The following is a 17137-nucleotide window of genomic DNA, read 5'->3' as shown; positions in this document are numbered from 1 at the left end:
TTTCTCGTGTTGATTTCAGCCATTCTGACAGGTGTTAGGTGCTACCTCATCATTGCTCTGAGCTTAGGTAGGCTTTTTAAAGGGAAAGCAACAATGATGAAAACAGCACCAAAGCTTTCCCTTCTGGGAGAATGCAGAAGTTTACAGTCAAAGCAACTTGTATATTCCTTCCCAGTTCTATAACTACCAATCATCATAGCTTGAAATTAAATTCATGCATAATCATACCACAAATGAAATACGGCCCTGTACAATCCAACCAGGTGTATCCATTTAAATCACATCTAAAATCAATTTCTCCCTCATCGATTAAAAATGTTCTATAAATGCAATACAAAAAATTTCTAGATTTGTGAATCAAATGAGGACTCATCGAATTAATTAACAGAGAGGATCATAATTGTTTTCAATCTCAGGGACAAAATGTACAACAATAATTTAGAAACAAGTTTAGTTTTGTCAGCCAAATAGGACATTTTAAACAGCTGCATCTGATCCAGAAATTTCCTATTATTTGGACTGTGATCAACAGAAGAATGTAGCATTATTATTCTATTATAACTGATTGGATCATGAACTGTTAACAATCCCAGCTGGATCATTTGGATTTTTTTAAAATTATGTTCTTAACCATTTCTAATTAATGTAACTATCTAATTATAATAATTTAACTATTTGGAAAGTTGAAGTACATACCAGGAAGGACCGTGCCTAGAGAAATATAAACACAATAAGAAACATGTTTTCAGCTTTCCACCAAGATAATCTTAAAGCAACAATATCAAGGAACAGATTCCTATCACAAAATGTCACACATATAACATACAAATATAGGACGCTCTTTGCTACTGGTCTGAAGAATGTGTAATAGCAAAAAGAAGCTGAGACCAGGATTTGTAGTGAACGTCATTCAGGGCAATCCTGAAGCATTACTCAGATGACTATATGTTTTGAAATAATTACAACACATGTTATAGCACCTCCAGCTTCGCAAATTTGCCTCTTACACAAATATGTGATATTATAACTACCATCCAGTGGTTCCAAACCAGGCTCTGCTAGGTCTAATAGCAAACTGCTCTAGAATGTTCTAGAATCCCAGATGTTTAGAGGACATGAAATTCTACCTAGCAGAACAAGCTTAATAAGAACAAGAACCAGGATAACTTGGATTTGAATCTAAGCTTCAGGTGAGTTACTTAACCTTTCAAGTACTTATTTCCTCATGAGCAAAGTATCTTCCCAACAATGTTATCTGGATTAAATGTGACATCCTGTGTCAGATGCTGGGATCAGAAGATACCAGGTGCCAAATAAATGCTGGTGGTGTCTGTGGAAAGCCCTCAAGCCCCCCACCCCGGCAAGTCAGAGCTGTGGGGGACTTGTCTTCAAATGGTCCAGTCTCGTGAGGCCACCATGTTGTGACTTTCCTTGGAAGCCAACAGTCAAGAGCAGGAGCTTGACGTTCCATTTTTTTAATTTAGATGAGATACTTACAACTGGGGGGGGGGAACTGTAACAACCTCAAAACTCTATATCCAGTGGAAAATAAGGTGATATAATGAACCAACGAAAGTAGATCCTTGAGTGATAGAGGGAGTAACTCATCTTGTGTAATCCTCAGAAACACTTAAATTTTTCTTTTTTTCCTTTTTTTTCTTAGACTGAGTAGACTGAGTTTTTGTTTATTTCTTTTGTTTTTTTAATTTAAGGGGAAATGTGAACTTTTAAGGAAATTAAAACCAACAAAGTATTTTTGAGAGACGTGGTCCAAATTAAAAAAATATATATATATTGCCTGCAGATGGCAGGCGATCAAGGAATGTGCAATGCAATTGTTTGATAGCAGATGACTGTGGCTACACGTCTGCAGCTCTAGAAATTTCAGATTTTCAGTCGGTGGTGACTCATGACTTTCATAAGCTGATTAAAATTAAATGATATCCATATGAATGAGATCTTGTTTGGCCTTCTGAGATACACATATATCACCTTCTAGAATTTAACTATGTCTATACAGCCCGAAAGCCATAAAGGGGAGCTCTCTCCCCGGAGACTCATGGTGTGGTAGGAACAGGGTTTGAAGAGGCTTCCTGCAGCCATGCTCAGGGCTGCTGTCCAGGCAGGAGGGAGGCCAAGTCCGGCCCTTCCTCAGGAGCAGCTCCATTTTCATCTGCTCTGTGTATTGCTTCAGAGTTCACGGACATAACAGATGATTTGGGGGGCAAAAAAAGGGCTAAGGGAGCGGCTGGGTGGCTCGTTCGGTTGAGTCTCCAACTCTTGATTTCCGTTCAGGTCATGATCTCAGGGTCGTGGGATTGAGCCCCAAGTTGGGCTCCACGATCAGCAGGGAGTCTGCTTGAGACTCTCTCTCTCTCCCTCTAACCTTCCCCCTGCGCGCATTCTCTCTCAATAAATAAAATCATAAAAAATAACAAAAGGCTTGACAACCACTGATATGGGGAGAAGAACCCACTGTACTAGGGTTCAGAAGATGGGCTGTACTATCTGTCCCTCCAAGCTCACATCTGTCTTCATTACCACTCTGTCTCCAGCCACTAGAACAAACCTTGGCATACGAGGACACTAGGTAAATGTTTGTTGGCTGACGAAGGAACATCTTATCTGTGCTACTTCCAGACTGATGTAACTACGGGCAAGCTACAGAGTCCCCTCAAGACATCAACGTCTTTTCATTGTATGCGTCAGGGCGGGGGTGGGGAAGGGGGAGGGGTCTATCAACATAGGGAACCTGACCTTTCCTCATCCCCACGGGGTAGGGACTGGTGTTAGCAGCCCATGGTACGCATGAGGGAACCGAGGCCCGCCGGGTTAAGTAATGTGCCTCCGGTTCACAGCAAACCACTAGCCCACAAGCCCTGCTCGGATCCACAACTCACACTGTTCTCCACTAGGATATTCTGCCTTGACTTAGCACCTTATATCCTTGGTATCTATTACTGGATTTACATACGAGTCGAGGAAGCTTCTGGAAGGTGTGGGGGAGGGGGAACTTCTGAATCCTCACTACAACGAGGGCTGCAGAACTGTGTCTGCTGGACTGGGGTGGACTCTGGGGTAGACAGTGACACCAGCAGAAAGTCAAAGGGAGAAAAGGAATCTTGTAGGGGGTCCCAGACACAGGCCCTACAGCTGGAAGGGTTCCAGAGCCCCCCCAGCACCCACAGAAAGGCCAGGGTACAGTTCACAGGGTTGTTTCTTCCAGTTCTCTGATGCTGTGGGGTTCAAGCGACTGCTAGAGGGTCCTCAGCTGAGGTCAGCCCAGAGCAAGGGGACGGGGGCTTTCCCTCTTGAGGGGGAGTCTGTGAGCTGCCATAGCCTCATGGGTCCCAGGACATTAGTGGCTGGAGTGAACAGGCAGGAGCTACATCTCCGTGGGTGCAGAGAGCCACGTGCATCCACAAGACAAGAGGCACATGGCCGTGGGCTGGAGTCGGGGGCACAGGAAGCACCCCCCCTTGAGAACTCCCGCAAGCACCTGAGCATGGGTTTTCAGAAGAACTGGGATTTCTGGATGGGCGGTAGGAATCAGGAGCTAGTGGGAGTCCAGTACTCATGGGGACGTGACCTCCCTCAGCTCCGTGCTGCCGGGGCTCGGGGGGCAGACACGTGGGGGACCTGGGCAGGGAGACCTATAACAAGGGCTTCGTCCAGCCCATGGTAGCTAGGACCAAATAAGAAAAAGAAAAGCGCTATGTTTTATAAACTGCAGAGCACCATAAAATGAAATCAAAAGAATGTGAGAGGGAGGGAGCGAGATTTGCCTAAATGATATGGACAGCTTATTACAGCGTTTGCTGTCCGGCATCTTTTTGGATCACAGACTCCTTTAAGAATCTATCAAAAGCTAAGAACTCTTAACCCAGGAAAACGCCTGCTCTCCCCTTCTTAAATCACAAAAGAGTTCTGCCTATGCTAGAATGGTTTTTGTCTCCCCACCGTGATGTCCTAGCTCCCGGGTGAAGGACCCCTGGCGTCCATCCACGCTGACTTCTACAAGCACACCCAGAGCCCAGGTATTTTTCTCTATGGAACAAGTACTCGTCTTTTAGCCACAGCTCTGGCTGGGAGGCTCAGGTGGAAGGCCACCTCTTGCCCACGGTTGGCCGCGGTGTCGGTGAAGTTTACTCAATGCAGCCTGTGTCCAGCATGTATCAGAATTAAGACATCAAAGGAAGTGTCAGCCTTCCTCAGACAGCCAGCCTAGCCTCCTGACTTGTCTCAGAATGGACGCTGGGAGAGCAGCCTGGCAGGGAAAGCACTGGGCCAGAAGTCCCTGGATTCTGGTCTCTGGTCTTGGACCAGTGGTATGAACTCAGGGCACTAAGGCTGGGATCAGCTTCCTCGTCTGCAAAGGGTGTGATCAGAGTTGCCTGATCAAAGGGAATCATGCCTGAGAAAATGTTCTGCAGATGGACAAGTGCCGTACAGATAGGATTATTATTGCTAAGGCAAGCTATAAGGGAACCAATTGTATTTTGGAATGTTATTTTATCCCCCCAGGCAGTGTCACAAGGCCAGGTCATGAACATCTTTTCCCAAGAAAGACTATCTGATGGGATTTTGCTCCCTAAAATGTCTGCTCTGAGTCACAGACTTGGTGTCCCCCTCCCCCCACTAGCAGCCATTCCTCAGGGGCTTGAAACAGACAAGCTCCATTTGACGAGCTCAGGCCCTTCTGGGAAGGAAATGATCACAGAAGGAGCCGGAAGTCTTCTGAATAACACATGCTTCCGATCTGGACCAGATCAGTGCTCTCAAGTCCTTCGGCCTGTGCCCAGAAGGCGGGCTTAGCACGGCCCCAGGAGGGTCTGGAGGAGGCCACCAGCCTCCTACAGCCACGAAGGGCACGAAGAGCAACACTTGAGCGTCCACTGGGAAAAGTCACTGCCCGATGCCGCTCGGCCTGGCAGCCGGGTGGTGAGATGCCCCCTGCAGGTCTCCCCCCTGCGCTAAGCTCACCAGCCCCCCCCACCCCAGGATGCTCCCAGCAGCAGGCAACGGGCCCCCTGATCGCCCTCTACTCTGAGTATGGAGGCAAGTGGAGCCAAACAGACTTAACCTTCTCTTGGCTTCGCATGCAAGGAAAGCCCTCATTTTTCAGTTCTTTACTTTCAAATAGTCAATAATCCTTTTAGGATAGCCCTTACCCTCAAAAAAATCCTAAAAAATTGAATTTATACATAATAGAATTAGACATACAACAAATCCTCTAATTATCTCCAGAGTAAGAGGTATGATGTGAGAATTAATACCAAGAATGAATGCTTCTTGTTCCTGTGAAAATTTCTGAGCATGATTTTTTTTTTTTTTAAACAGTGAAGAGTAAAAAGCAAGTAAGAAAAGCACGTACCGTCCAGCAGGGTGTCGAAGTGTATGGCCTGCAAGTATTCCTTCTCTCGCATGAAACCTTTGAGGGGAGTGGCCCAGCCTTCGCTCAAAACTTGGACCCACTGAAGATCCAGCTGCAAAACACAAAAGCAGGTGAACATTTCCATAGCTCTGTTTCCCAGCCAGCTGGCCCCAGGGCAGGCCCTTCTCATCCTGCCAGGCAGAAGAATGAAGGCAGAACCTTTCATGCGTTAAGTGTTCCGTTCTGATGCTGAGGCATGATCCAGGGGCCAGATAAGCTCGAGCCTAGAACTTTCCTACTGGAGAGCCGTGATCTAAAATTGAGGTGCAGAGAGCCTCATGATGGGCAACTGTGTTAACATTCCCTGTTCCTGCTTTCCTTTTTTTTTTCTCGACAAATATTCTGGTCGGGCTACATATTTTCACCAAATGTAGTAGGTAGTTGACTGAAATTGGCAAACCCCTGACTTGAAAAGTCCAAAATTCTTAGCAGGATACTGGAAATGCTTCAAGCTCTGGCCCTTTGGGCTGATGGAGAGATTTCCACCTCCTCCCAGGCCCATCCTCTTTCCCACCTGAAATTCCAGTTCATCTTTTAAACCCCGAAGCATGGGTCACTGCTCTGCTGACCTTTCCTACCATCCCCAGGACCAAAACAATGATTAGATTATTTGAAGTTCTTTTGTACCTCGCAGCCCATTTCGTTATGGGAATCATCATTCCATGCCGTAATTATAATCATGTACTTCTCATGTGCCCGGAGCACTGGAGTACTCAGAATTTCTTTCGTAAGGTCAGGGGGTTCTGCATATAAATTTGTCATGACTTGTTCAGGTATGAATGAACCTGCAACAGGTTACTCTGTTGCACCTTACTCTGCCTCTTATAAAAATGCCCAAGGTTTTAAGGGATAAGAAAAAGGTACCAATGAAGATCCGATCAGCTGGAATGGACCAATAACACCGACCTATAAAGCGCCAAAGGCATCTGCCGTGCACTTCACGGGGCTGCAGCCTACACGCTCCCGGCAGTAAGTTCCAGGCAGTAAATTCAACGTGACCAAAGGGTCTACATCTTCGCCTTAGGCTGGACTCTGCCTCGTTAGAACGGGATTTGCAGAGTAGGAAAAGAGTCCTATCACTTTAGATCAGGGTGGATCTTTTCTCCACATTCCTTCTTGATTGTCCAAAAAAAACACTTGCATTTTTTTTTCTTTACTTGCATTCTGGACAAACTTTTCCTCAGCCACTGCTAACAATACCACCCCATGCCTGCACTTTGGCATAACTGAAGATTTCATAGTGTGCTCTGCAAAACAGAAGTTACCTGCCCTGTCTGCCTCCGTCCTGGGCACTGCCCAGCTACCTTGCGGCAGCTCTCGGAGAAAGATTTTCTTGGCAAGAGGTTAGAAAAATAAAAGGCAATGATAAAGTGTTCTTCCTTATGGACATTGCATTTCCCTGATCCATACCTTCCTTATTACCCAGAGTGGTTGTAAACACATTATAATGATGGCCGTGAGGCTCATTCTCCTGGGGCCAGCCTGCAGTCTCACCTTGGTAATTTCTAATGAAGGGAGAGCTTCGGCCTCAGCCCGGACCTGGTCAAGTTTGTTCTCGGGCACGAAGAGCTCGTGGACGCCTTTCATGATCGTGTGCGGTACGATGTTCTGAAAGGAAGCAGAATGGGTAAAAATTTGAAATGAAAACTGTAAAAAGAATGCTCCGGTGAATAAATGACCTTCTATGACTTTATGCAATTGAAATAAATAAATAAACAAAAGCAGCACCCGGGTCCGCCCACCTGCTCTTGGAGGAGCTCCACCACCTGCTGGACACAGTCACTCACGGAGGACAAGTTGGTTTTCAGCACACGCTCAGGGGTTTCGGGTTTCTCATAATCAGAATCAATACCCGTGAACCCTGCAAGGCAGAAGGGCGGAAATCACACCGGCACCGACGGGAACAGGCTTTCTAAACAGGAAGACATAAGCCATGATGGAATAATGCGTTACACTGAGAATTTAGAGGAGGCTGGGAAAGGTTACTGGCTGTCCTTGATCTCTAGCCATAGATAAAAATATCATATCGTATCATACCATACAAATGCACAGCTGTATTTTCAGTATCAAAAGCCCCCAAAGTATCAACAAGGTTTGGCTAGGTCCAAGCTCTCTGCAGCTGACTCGACCCCAAAAGGAAGACGAGAAGAAGAAACAACTCTGGAACACGCCCCTTAGACACACACTCACGGACACACACCCGCTGGACCTGAACTTGATCACTTATGGCTGAGGGGACAGCTCTGGAAACACCCCAGCCCCCATGTTGATGAGCCCATGGATGTACTGAGTAGCCTGTGGTTTGATCAAAAGTTGTGTGTCCTAGACACAATGGGGGACAACGGTTTTTGAGACTTCGGACCAGCTTCCAGGGACAGAGTGTGAAGGCCCGAGAAGCGGCAAAAGGGCCGCAGGCTGGTGCTCCCACCTTTGATCTCCCCAGCTCGGGCACGTTTGTAGAGGCCTTTCACGTCTCTGCTTTCACAGATGTTCAGCGGCGCATCCACAAAGATTTCAAAGAACGGCAGTCCTGCTGATTCGTGGATTTTGCGGGCGTTCTCACGGTCCTGGGGCGGGGGAGAAACACATTCAAGAAGGTGAGCAAGAGGTTTCACGGTGGAATTCTTCATCATGAAATGAGGTACGCTCTGGTGCTTGACAGGTTCAGGTTCACAGAGCATGTGTGCTCTGCTGCGGTGGCCGGAAACCGGTCCTTTAGAGAAAGCCCAGGGGTGCCTGGGGGGCTCAGTGAGTTAAGCGTCTGCCTTCGGCTCAGGTCATGATCCCAGGGTCCTGGGATGGAGCCCCGCATCGGGCTCTCTGCTCAGCGGGAAGCCTGCTTCCTCACTCCCCCTGCTGCGTTCCCCCTCTTGCTGTCTCTCTCTGTCAAATAAGTAAATAAAACCTTTTAAAAAAGAGAGAGAGAGAGAGAGAAAGTCCAGAAATTTCCCTCCAGTGAACACAGATCTTTCAAGGGCTTTCAGAGAAAACCACAGAAAAGAATCCCTGCTGAAAGACAGGCTGGCCACCTGGGAGCATTTCATTCATAGGGAGTGTTCAAAGAACGTGGCATCTTATTCGTAGCTCCCAGAAATTTCCTGTTTTAAAACAAGAACAGGGTCCCTCTTCCTCGGCAATTTCCACATTAAACACACACGACCTGATGCTTTGGCAGTGAACTGCCGTTTCCTTTAGAAAACTAAGCTTTCTGACTTTTTGGAGATGCAAGGTTACAGAGCTTTTGACTTTTTCTTGTTTAACTTTTTCCTTCCTTCCAACTCCGGCCAGAAGGTGAGTGTGGACGGGTCTTTGTCAGCTAGTGCCTGGGCATCTGGAAATGAAGGTGCTCTCTTGACAGAACCAAGATAAAGCAGAGGAAATGAGGGAGGAAGGGAGGGAGGAAACTGGGAGGACAGCAGTCCTTGGTGCACCCCCCCAACTCCTTTGCCAGCATCGTCCATGCCGCCCGCCCGATCCTTTTACCTTTGTGAAAGGAGAAATGAAGCTGGTGATGCAGACCAGACCCGCATCAGCGAACAGCTTGGCCACCTCGGCAATCCGGCGGATATTCTCCTCTCTGTCTCCGGGGGAGAATCCAAGGTTCTTGTTGAGGCCGTGACGCACGTTGTCCCCATCGAGGGAGTAGCATGGGATGGCATGCGAGACGAGGTACTCTTCCAGAGCAAAGCTGATGGTGGTTTTTCCAGCACCGGAGAGACCTGTTCATTATAATCATTTGACCTCAAATCAAAATCACTACCATCCAGGAAAAGCACAGTTGACTACAAGTCAAGTACTTGCATTTCTTCCGAACATCGAAATAACCATCCGTCCCCAATTAGAATTACAGCACTGCAAAACAAGTGGGATTCATAAGTACGGGGACCTGGGGGGTTTTACGTGGTTCTTGGTGTGTTCTATTTCACCTGCAGCGTGTTTTAAAGATGAGAACATTGTGCATACAAATCCAGATTCTGGCTTCGCTTGGGAAAAAAAAAAAAAAAATCAGAAGATCTGGCGATTGTGTTCTCATGTCCCCTCCTGCCGGCACTCAGCAGGAGTGGAGGGGACAGCCAGCTCCGGAGACTGGGGGACCCACCTCTCCTACCAAGCCTGCGAAACAATCACTTGACAACAGACCCCTCTGGCCTCAAGATTTTTCCAAAATGACTCTCAAAACATGAAGACAGTCACCCTGAACTAGGCTCTAGATGTGTTTAGAGCTGCACTACGCCCTTCAGTGTCTGGAGTCTTTCCATGAGAACAGAGTTACCACGATGTGCCTTTTACCATGGTTTCAAAGTGCAGTGGCGGGGAGGGGGGGGCACACTGCATGGTTTCCATCTGAGGGAAATCATGAAGAGGAAGGGAACACTGCAAAAATCCACTTGTCCTGAAGATCTCTGGACTTGAGAAATGGAGCACTGTGCCAAGCCACGGCTGGGGGGTACCCAGGCGTGGGAGAGGAAAGGTTAGGGGGAAGAAGAGGAGGTCAAAAGCTTAACATGGAGAAGATGCCAGGAGGAAGGAGGGAAAAGACAAAAAAAGGTAAGAAAAAAGCAGGAACAAAGGAAGAGGGGAATGAAGACTTGGAAAGAGGGGCTTCCCAGCTGGTTCAGTCGGTGGAGCATGTGACTCTTGGTCTGGGGGGTTGTGAGTTCGAGCCCCATGTTGAGTGCAGAGATTACTAAAACACAAATAAACTTAAAAAAAAAAAAAGACTTGGAAAGAAAGGTGATATATGAAAGGCAAACAAACAGTTTCCACAGTGTTAGTTATGTTTTTAAGTCACGCCCTTGGCCCTCACAGACAAGCACGAGAAGCAATGGCTCCGAGAGGAATGGGCCGCCATCTTTGGAAATCATTTCTGAAGACACTACGACACTAGTCATGTAACTCCGTTCCATTCGAATAGGGACTTAGGTCATAAATTCCTCTTAGAATTGCGTCCAGCGTGGGGTAGAGGAATCAGACTCCTCCATCTCTGGCGTGTTCTCTCATGCTGGAAAATGAGGGAAAGGATAGAAATTCCTTTCAGTTTTGCTTCAGGTCTCAAAACTAAGGGCTACACCACAGTAACTGGATTAAACGGATTGTTGGTGGATTTACTTCAACACACAGAGGTCACATGAATTACACCTCCCGAGAGCCTGATTTCCCAGGGGCCAGGCCCTGGGCTGTGCAGGCTTTCGTTCGCTTAGTCCTACCCTTCTTCGGCCCCCGGGGCAGGTTCTACCCTCATCTCACTTCACAAATAAGAAAACTGAGGCTAAGCCTGCCTCGTTGGCTTGTCCAAAGTCACCCAGTGAATGTAAGTGGAGCTGGGGCTCAAAATCAAGTCTTAGAAGGGGTTGGTTTCTCTCGTTGGCCTCAACAGCCTATCTCTGTAACGTAAGAAGACAGAATAAATTGGGAAAAGACTTTTTTTTTTAACGAGTAAGAAAAGACAGACAAAGTCCAACCTTTAGGGTGTTCTTCCTCTTGTACCAATTACCTTTCTGTTTTGAAGACTGTTCCACATTATAGAAAGTGGACTCTGTTGGTCCCAATACAGAAATTGGACAATTTGCCATGAAGGCAAACACGTAACAAGAGGGAAGCATCTAGAAGGCAGCTGTTTGATCTACGGCCGCACAGCATGTCTCTTGGACAGGGTCAGGGGTACATCCCGACAGGATTCACGACAGGGGAACACTGCCTTCTGGAATATAGCAAGCTCCTCGCCCACTGTGTGTCCCCAGCCCACCCACGGGGGAAAGGTGTTGCACCACAGGTGAATGAAATCCCAGAAAAACTTGGGAGGAGGAGGAGGAGGAGTCTGACGGCACCAGGAGCGGCAAGTGAAGGGGAAGACTGCCACACTCCTCAGCCGTCCCTTCACGCGGGAAGAAATCAGCATTTGGGTTTTGGGGTTTGTTTGTTTTTAATCCATTTATTTATTTGAGAGATCGAGAAAGAGAGCAAGCAGGGGCAGAGGGAGAGAGACAAGCAGACTCCGCGTGGAGCGTGAAGCCCGATCTCATGACGGCAAGATGGTGACCTGAGCCGAAATCCAGAGTCAGTCACTTAACCCACTGAGCCACCCGGGTGCCCCAATAACTCAGCACCGGGAGCAGGCAGTAGCACGCAGCTGATCTCAGAATCTGGGTAAATATCTCCGCATCAGTCTGAAACACCATGTCTACACCGGACTTCTACTCCCAGGGATCAGCTTCCTCTACCCTATGCTCAGAGCCTAAGGCAATGGCCCCGGACTAATTCCTGTCCCGTCACTAAGTCTTCGCTGCGACATTCTGAGGCCACAAAAACACAGGAAAAAGAAGGGATTCATCGGGTCACCTCCGTGGGAGTGAGTTGTTTCTACTTACAAGGGGTAATCCTCAGCTAAGTGGAAATGGCTGGTTTTCCTTTTTGGGCAGATCCTTATGTTTTCAGGATGTTGTTTTTTTTTTTTTAAAGTGAAAAGTCCTCTACCATGTTAAAACATCAGAAAACAAGAAAGAATAACTCTAGACACCCAAAACCTTACAGACAGCCAAATGCTGTCAAGTTAGGAAAACTCCACGCTGAGCGCCAGTACGTTGAGACACAAGCCCGAGAATTACGCGCTTGCCTCGAGCTGGAAGGGGACGCTCTCATCAGCTTGCCCCTGTTGTGCCGAAGAGGAGAGGACCAAGAACGAGGGGAGTCCGGTGCCTCGATCTCAGGCTTCCTTCCCACTGATGGCACAGGGAGGGCCGACCGCTACGCTCAGCTTCGTCCCCGTGTTAAAACAAACATGTCATAGGTCACTCCGAGTTCCTTCAAATTCTATGTCACATGTCAATTTTCAATTAAAAGAAAAAGGTAGCAACAAGGCATACCTGTCAGCCACACCGTACATCCTCGGAATCCACCCCTCGTCCCGACCACCTGCCCTCTCTTGTTCCTGCTCACGTGGTGGGCCTGGTAGACGACGTTGGTGGACTTCTGCTGGCTCTCCTACAAAACAAGAGCAACCCAATACGGTGTCAATAAAACAACACAACATGTATACGTGTAATAAAAACACAGTAAGTACACATATAATAATATAGTAAGTCTACATATATATAACACATATAATACAATATGCATACAGTATGTATACATATAATAAGTGTACATATGCATATGTATACAGAAACAATAAAATAACAGAGGACAGTAATAGTCATCCCTAACTGGAACTCCTCTTTTGTGACCGGCACACAGAGGGACATTTATTAATTCTACTAAATCAGAAAAAGTCACTGCCTTTAGAATACCCATCATGACCCTCTGAAAGTATAATCTGAACGTGACAATCACTGACACGCTGTCAAAGTCTTGGTTCCGTGACATTGAAAACTGTGCACCTTCAGGGGACGGTTAAGGGAACGTCTTTGTCTCCATAAGCTCATGCAGCGGATCCTACAGATGTGGCTGGGACACAAGCCAGTTCATGCAGCCCCTGGGGAAGTTCTGGGGAGGGGCCGATTGAGCCCCACTCTCCGAGAAGCCAAGGAGAGGCTCTGATAACAGAGCAAAGCGCTCAGTCAGGGATACCATCTTTCACACACAGTCCCAGAGCAGGGTATGGTGCGTGAGGCTGCTTTTTCCCAAGCTCTATACTCAGTTTCCACTTTGCCCAGGGTCAGTTTGTGAACTTTCAGTCTTTCAGAAAGCCCCGCAGAAGGAGAAATGGGCCAGTGATTAGTCTTGGAAACGAACACGAATCTTGAATATCTTTATTTTGGCTGAGATTAAATCAGCCAGTAAGGGCTGACCCTGATCCTAAACTCCGGATGCTCAGAGTCTCATGAATCAAAATGGTGGCACAGCCGGTCAGTACAGCTGCCGGCGGACATTGCTCAAATAACGTGTGATCCAAGGGTGGGGGGCGGGGGTGCAGAGAACCCGTTGCAGTGGTTAAATAAAAAGGTTGGGAACTCCTATGTGCCTTTGGCGTGGTAACGGAATTTCTGATGACAGATGGAATCCAAGTCTCTCAGTTGCAAAAACCTAGGGAGCCTTTTAAACACTGCACATGTAAACCCATCAGGCTTTAAAAAAAAAAAAAAAAAAAGCATCTATACCCTTTGAGCAAGACCCAGAGAAAACTCTGGGCCACATGTGGACCATTTTGTATTTCTGGAGCAAATTAAATCACTTCTTTATGGCCCCTCATTTGGGGGAAAAAGACAAAACAAAAAAACCCAAAATGGGGAACACAGCTAGAACCGTCTGGGGGCTTACTGGAGACAATGGGTGGGAACCTACTCTGTAAATGGCCGGGTTCTCTGCACCAACAGATGCTGACGATGACTGAGTGTACACCCCACCAGGAGAGGCCGGACCCAGCTGGGGCACGGCTGGGAAAATGGCTTCGAGAGCAAGGGGAAGGGGTCCCTTGCTGGTCGCTGGGGCTCAGGAAGGCAGCGCTCACCAGCGGGACTCGAACCACCGGGGAGGCCCAGAGCCCAGCAGAGGCGCAGGCCGGGCGGGGGAGACGGGCATTGCCAGGGTCCGAGGGAGCCTGGAGGCATTGCCAGGGGCCGAGGAAGGTGCTGAAGGCATAGGTGGGATCAGCCGGCTGAAGTCACAGAAACTTCTGAGGCTAGACACGCCGATCGTCCTTCCGCCAGAACCCAAGCAGCACTAGAAGCTTCATAAATGAGGTCACATTAGATGAGCTCAGGAGGTATTCTAGCTGCATTCCCTCCGGCTGAATGGGTCTCCTGAAGGGATCCCGAGTCCTTTGGACCAAGTGTAATTTATAGCTCAAGAATACCAGTAACATTTCCTTTTTTTCTATGTCCTTGTTCATCACTGCTTTTTATTCAAGGAAATTGTGTCTGGGTATCGGGGCCAAACGTCAGTGCATGTGGTCATCCACGGCTTTGCTCAGCAAATGCTCGAGGAAATGAGCCCCTGCTACCCGCCAGGGGCCATCCCAGGCCCTGGGAATCTACAGCTAAATGAAGAACGACCCCCAGCATCATTCTGGGGGGAGTGCAGGCAAAAACACCAAGTAACTGGGACCCCGCGCCCCGTGGAGGGGGTCCCACACATACTGGACGTGACATGAAGATACAGAAGGAACACCCACAACTCAACAATAAAATGAGTCCAAAATCCGGACAGTTCCATTTCACCAAGATACACAAATGGCCAGAAAGCACATGAAGGGCCGGGGTCACTCGTCACAAGAGAGAGCAAATTAGAACACACGCGCGACACCATGGCCAAATCTGATGGCAACAAGGACTTGCTCTCATATTGACAGCAGAGGTACAAAGTGGGACAACCATCCCGGAGAGGAACCTGGCAGTTCCCTACAAAGCTAAACATTTACCTCCCCAACGAGTCAGCAATTGCACACACAGGCCCTTACTCAAGAGAAAACAGGTGTCCGCAGAAGATGCGTACAGCTTCATTGGGACAAAAACTGCCAGGAGCCAAGTAACCATCCATGGGAAAACAGATCACAGTCACACTCACACACACGCACACACACACACATACACACACACCACCACCACCACCACCACCACCATGCTGGAACAGCAGGTAACCTGAAAGGACAGTGGGGTTGTCGTCTTCATAAGGGTTTGACGTGCACAGGTGTCTGCCTTGGTTGGAACTCACGGAATGTATATGTAAGACGGGCATTTCATTACATGTAAATTTCACCACACACCAAAAAAGGAACCATTAAAAAATAATAATAAAAAGCAAGGAAACGAAAGGATATATACCAAGACTCCCATGGTGGAATTCTCTTGTTCAACACGGCTGCCTTTTCTGAAAAAGGGCTTGGGTCCCAATCCCAGCATACTTGATGTCAGAGGTGGGCTTGCCTACCTGGGCGACTGAATGCCCACCCGAGCTTCATTTGTTCACAAAGAGGGTTTTTCCCCCCTCTCTTTTGGCTGTTTTTTTTTTTTTTTCCTTCCTCCAGGCAGAGATCCAGAATAAATTCTAAACTTTGTTAATCTGTGGAAACTTTGTTAGGATCTTGTAAACCGTGTCCCCAACCAAGGGCTCGGTTTTCAAAAACCGTTCGGCATCCACGGGAAGGAGCTCCCACTACAGTGTCTTTAGGAGTGCACCTCTGAACTTTTTGGGTTTTTATTAGCTGAATCTTCATCATGGGTGTTTGTACAGGCTTTCTATCATTCCAACAATGTTTAAGCAAAACAAAATCTTTTCGGATGGCCAGGTACTGGGCTTTCGGGCTCAGCAGAAGTATTTTGCTTCTTATTTATCTTTTATTTACCCTTGATTTTCTCCAAAAGGCTAACAAAAATAGAAGCAGATGTTTTGAATGACATTTGAACTGCAAAGAGCCAGGGCAGCCAAAACTTTGCTTTGCTTTGCTGAAACCTTTACTCCCTTCTAAAAGAGCATATGATGTTCCAAGCGTTGGAAAGAGAGGAGCTGTCAGAAAAAGAATTCTCTCTATGGCAAACAAAACACATGTTAAAGGGGAAAAAAAAGTTTGCTTCCCTGTGTGTATAAAGAGACACACACCTCCAGCACCACACCTCACACTGTCACTTAGCAGAAACGAGAGAGTTGCTGGCATACTTCTATCCTGGGTCTCTAAACAAAATCTGGCCAACATCCCTACCTTTTTCCGGGTCACTGACCAGGAAAAACTCCCTCCAGCATGCCCGAGAGTAGCATGACTATGGGTTTTTGGAGTCAACCAAACCTGGATCTGAAACTTGCTTCGTGGCCTTACTTGCTCTGGGGACCCCGAGCAAGTAAGTAACGGCACTGAGCCCGAACGTCCTGTTCCCCCACATGGTTGCCGAAAGGACTAAATAAGATGGTCTTCTACATAAAGTATCAGAGAAATGACAGAACATGCAGTAAGACGTTGAACCTCATGGGCCCCGGTGGCATCTCATCGAGTCGGGAGAAATCATGGTCATTTGTCTAAATCGGTCAGATTTAGAAGCGTCCTAGGGACGTGGCTCTGCTCTTAGGCGGGTCTGGGGAGGTGGGGCTCATGAGCAAATCAGGCAATGGGCAAGAGTTACACACACACACACACACACACACACAAAATCCTTGCGCTGCTGCTCCAATTCTTCTTCTTTGACCCAAAGTCCAGCCAGTAAATACACCATTCCGAGGGGCACCCACCAGCTAGCCAGCTTGCAGCCTCCTCCTTGCAGCCCAGACTCCCCACTCCCATGCTAGTTGTCTTGGTCAGGAGCCCTTAGTTACCAGCGCAGGATGGCCTTGAGCCCAGGTCAGCCTCCTGTGCTCCTGGGGGGTTGGGAGAAGGGACCTTGTCACAGGTTCAGTGCTGCCCCTGCCAGGCCCACCCCCTAGTCCTATTGGCGCTGCAGAAGGGGAGTGCCCAGGGAGCTTCTGGAACTCAGGGCGGCCCGGCTAGGTGATGGCAGAAAGCCTCATCCTTCAGTTTGCGTGACTGGGAGAGAGGGAAAGGACCTGGGATGGTATCACAGCCGGGCGGGGCATCCCAGAGCGGAGTCCAAGCCATTTGCTACAGGGAGAGCTGTTGTGAAAGTCAGGGAGCCGGCGGAACCCGGAAGCAGGAAACCCATGGGCAAGATCAGGGGTGTCCCTGAGCTCCAAGGCTTTTCTGACTTTTGCATAACATCTTCAATAAAAGACGAGCCAGTGGATTCGGATTCTTCTACACCCTCCTCCTCCCACGCAGCACAA

At 48.0% G+C, this 17137-nt stretch overlaps 1 protein-coding gene across 2 annotated transcripts in view; it reads right to left on the bottom strand.

Moving 5' to 3' along the window:
* PAPSS2 (3'-phosphoadenosine 5'-phosphosulfate synthase 2) overlaps positions 1 to 17137 on the bottom strand; it is a 69843-nt gene that overhangs the window by 15244 nt on the left and 37462 nt on the right. Inside the window, exons 2-8 of one of the 2 annotated variants that reach the window (XM_080823601.1) lie at positions 12298 to 12415; positions 8918 to 9153; positions 7863 to 8001; positions 7177 to 7295; positions 6929 to 7042; positions 5375 to 5486; positions 697 to 711 (exon numbers count right to left, since the gene is read on the bottom strand). In XM_080823601.1, the coding sequence (XP_080679727.1) occupies positions 697 to 711; positions 5375 to 5486; positions 6929 to 7042; positions 7177 to 7295; positions 7863 to 8001; positions 8918 to 9153; positions 12298 to 12415 (853 nt within the window). The remainder of the gene's footprint in view (positions 1 to 696; positions 712 to 5374; positions 5487 to 6928; positions 7043 to 7176; positions 7296 to 7862; positions 8002 to 8917; positions 9154 to 12297; positions 12416 to 17137) is intronic. The other variant, XM_080823602.1, reaches the window with a different exon arrangement.

The sequence above is a fragment of the Martes martes genome (assembly GCF_963455335.1).
Source record: "Martes martes genome assembly, chromosome: 14".
Taxonomy (NCBI): Eukaryota; Metazoa; Chordata; class Mammalia; order Carnivora; family Mustelidae; genus Martes; species Martes martes.
Note: the sequence above shows the minus strand (reverse complement) of the source record. Positions and strands in the feature narration are given on the sequence as shown.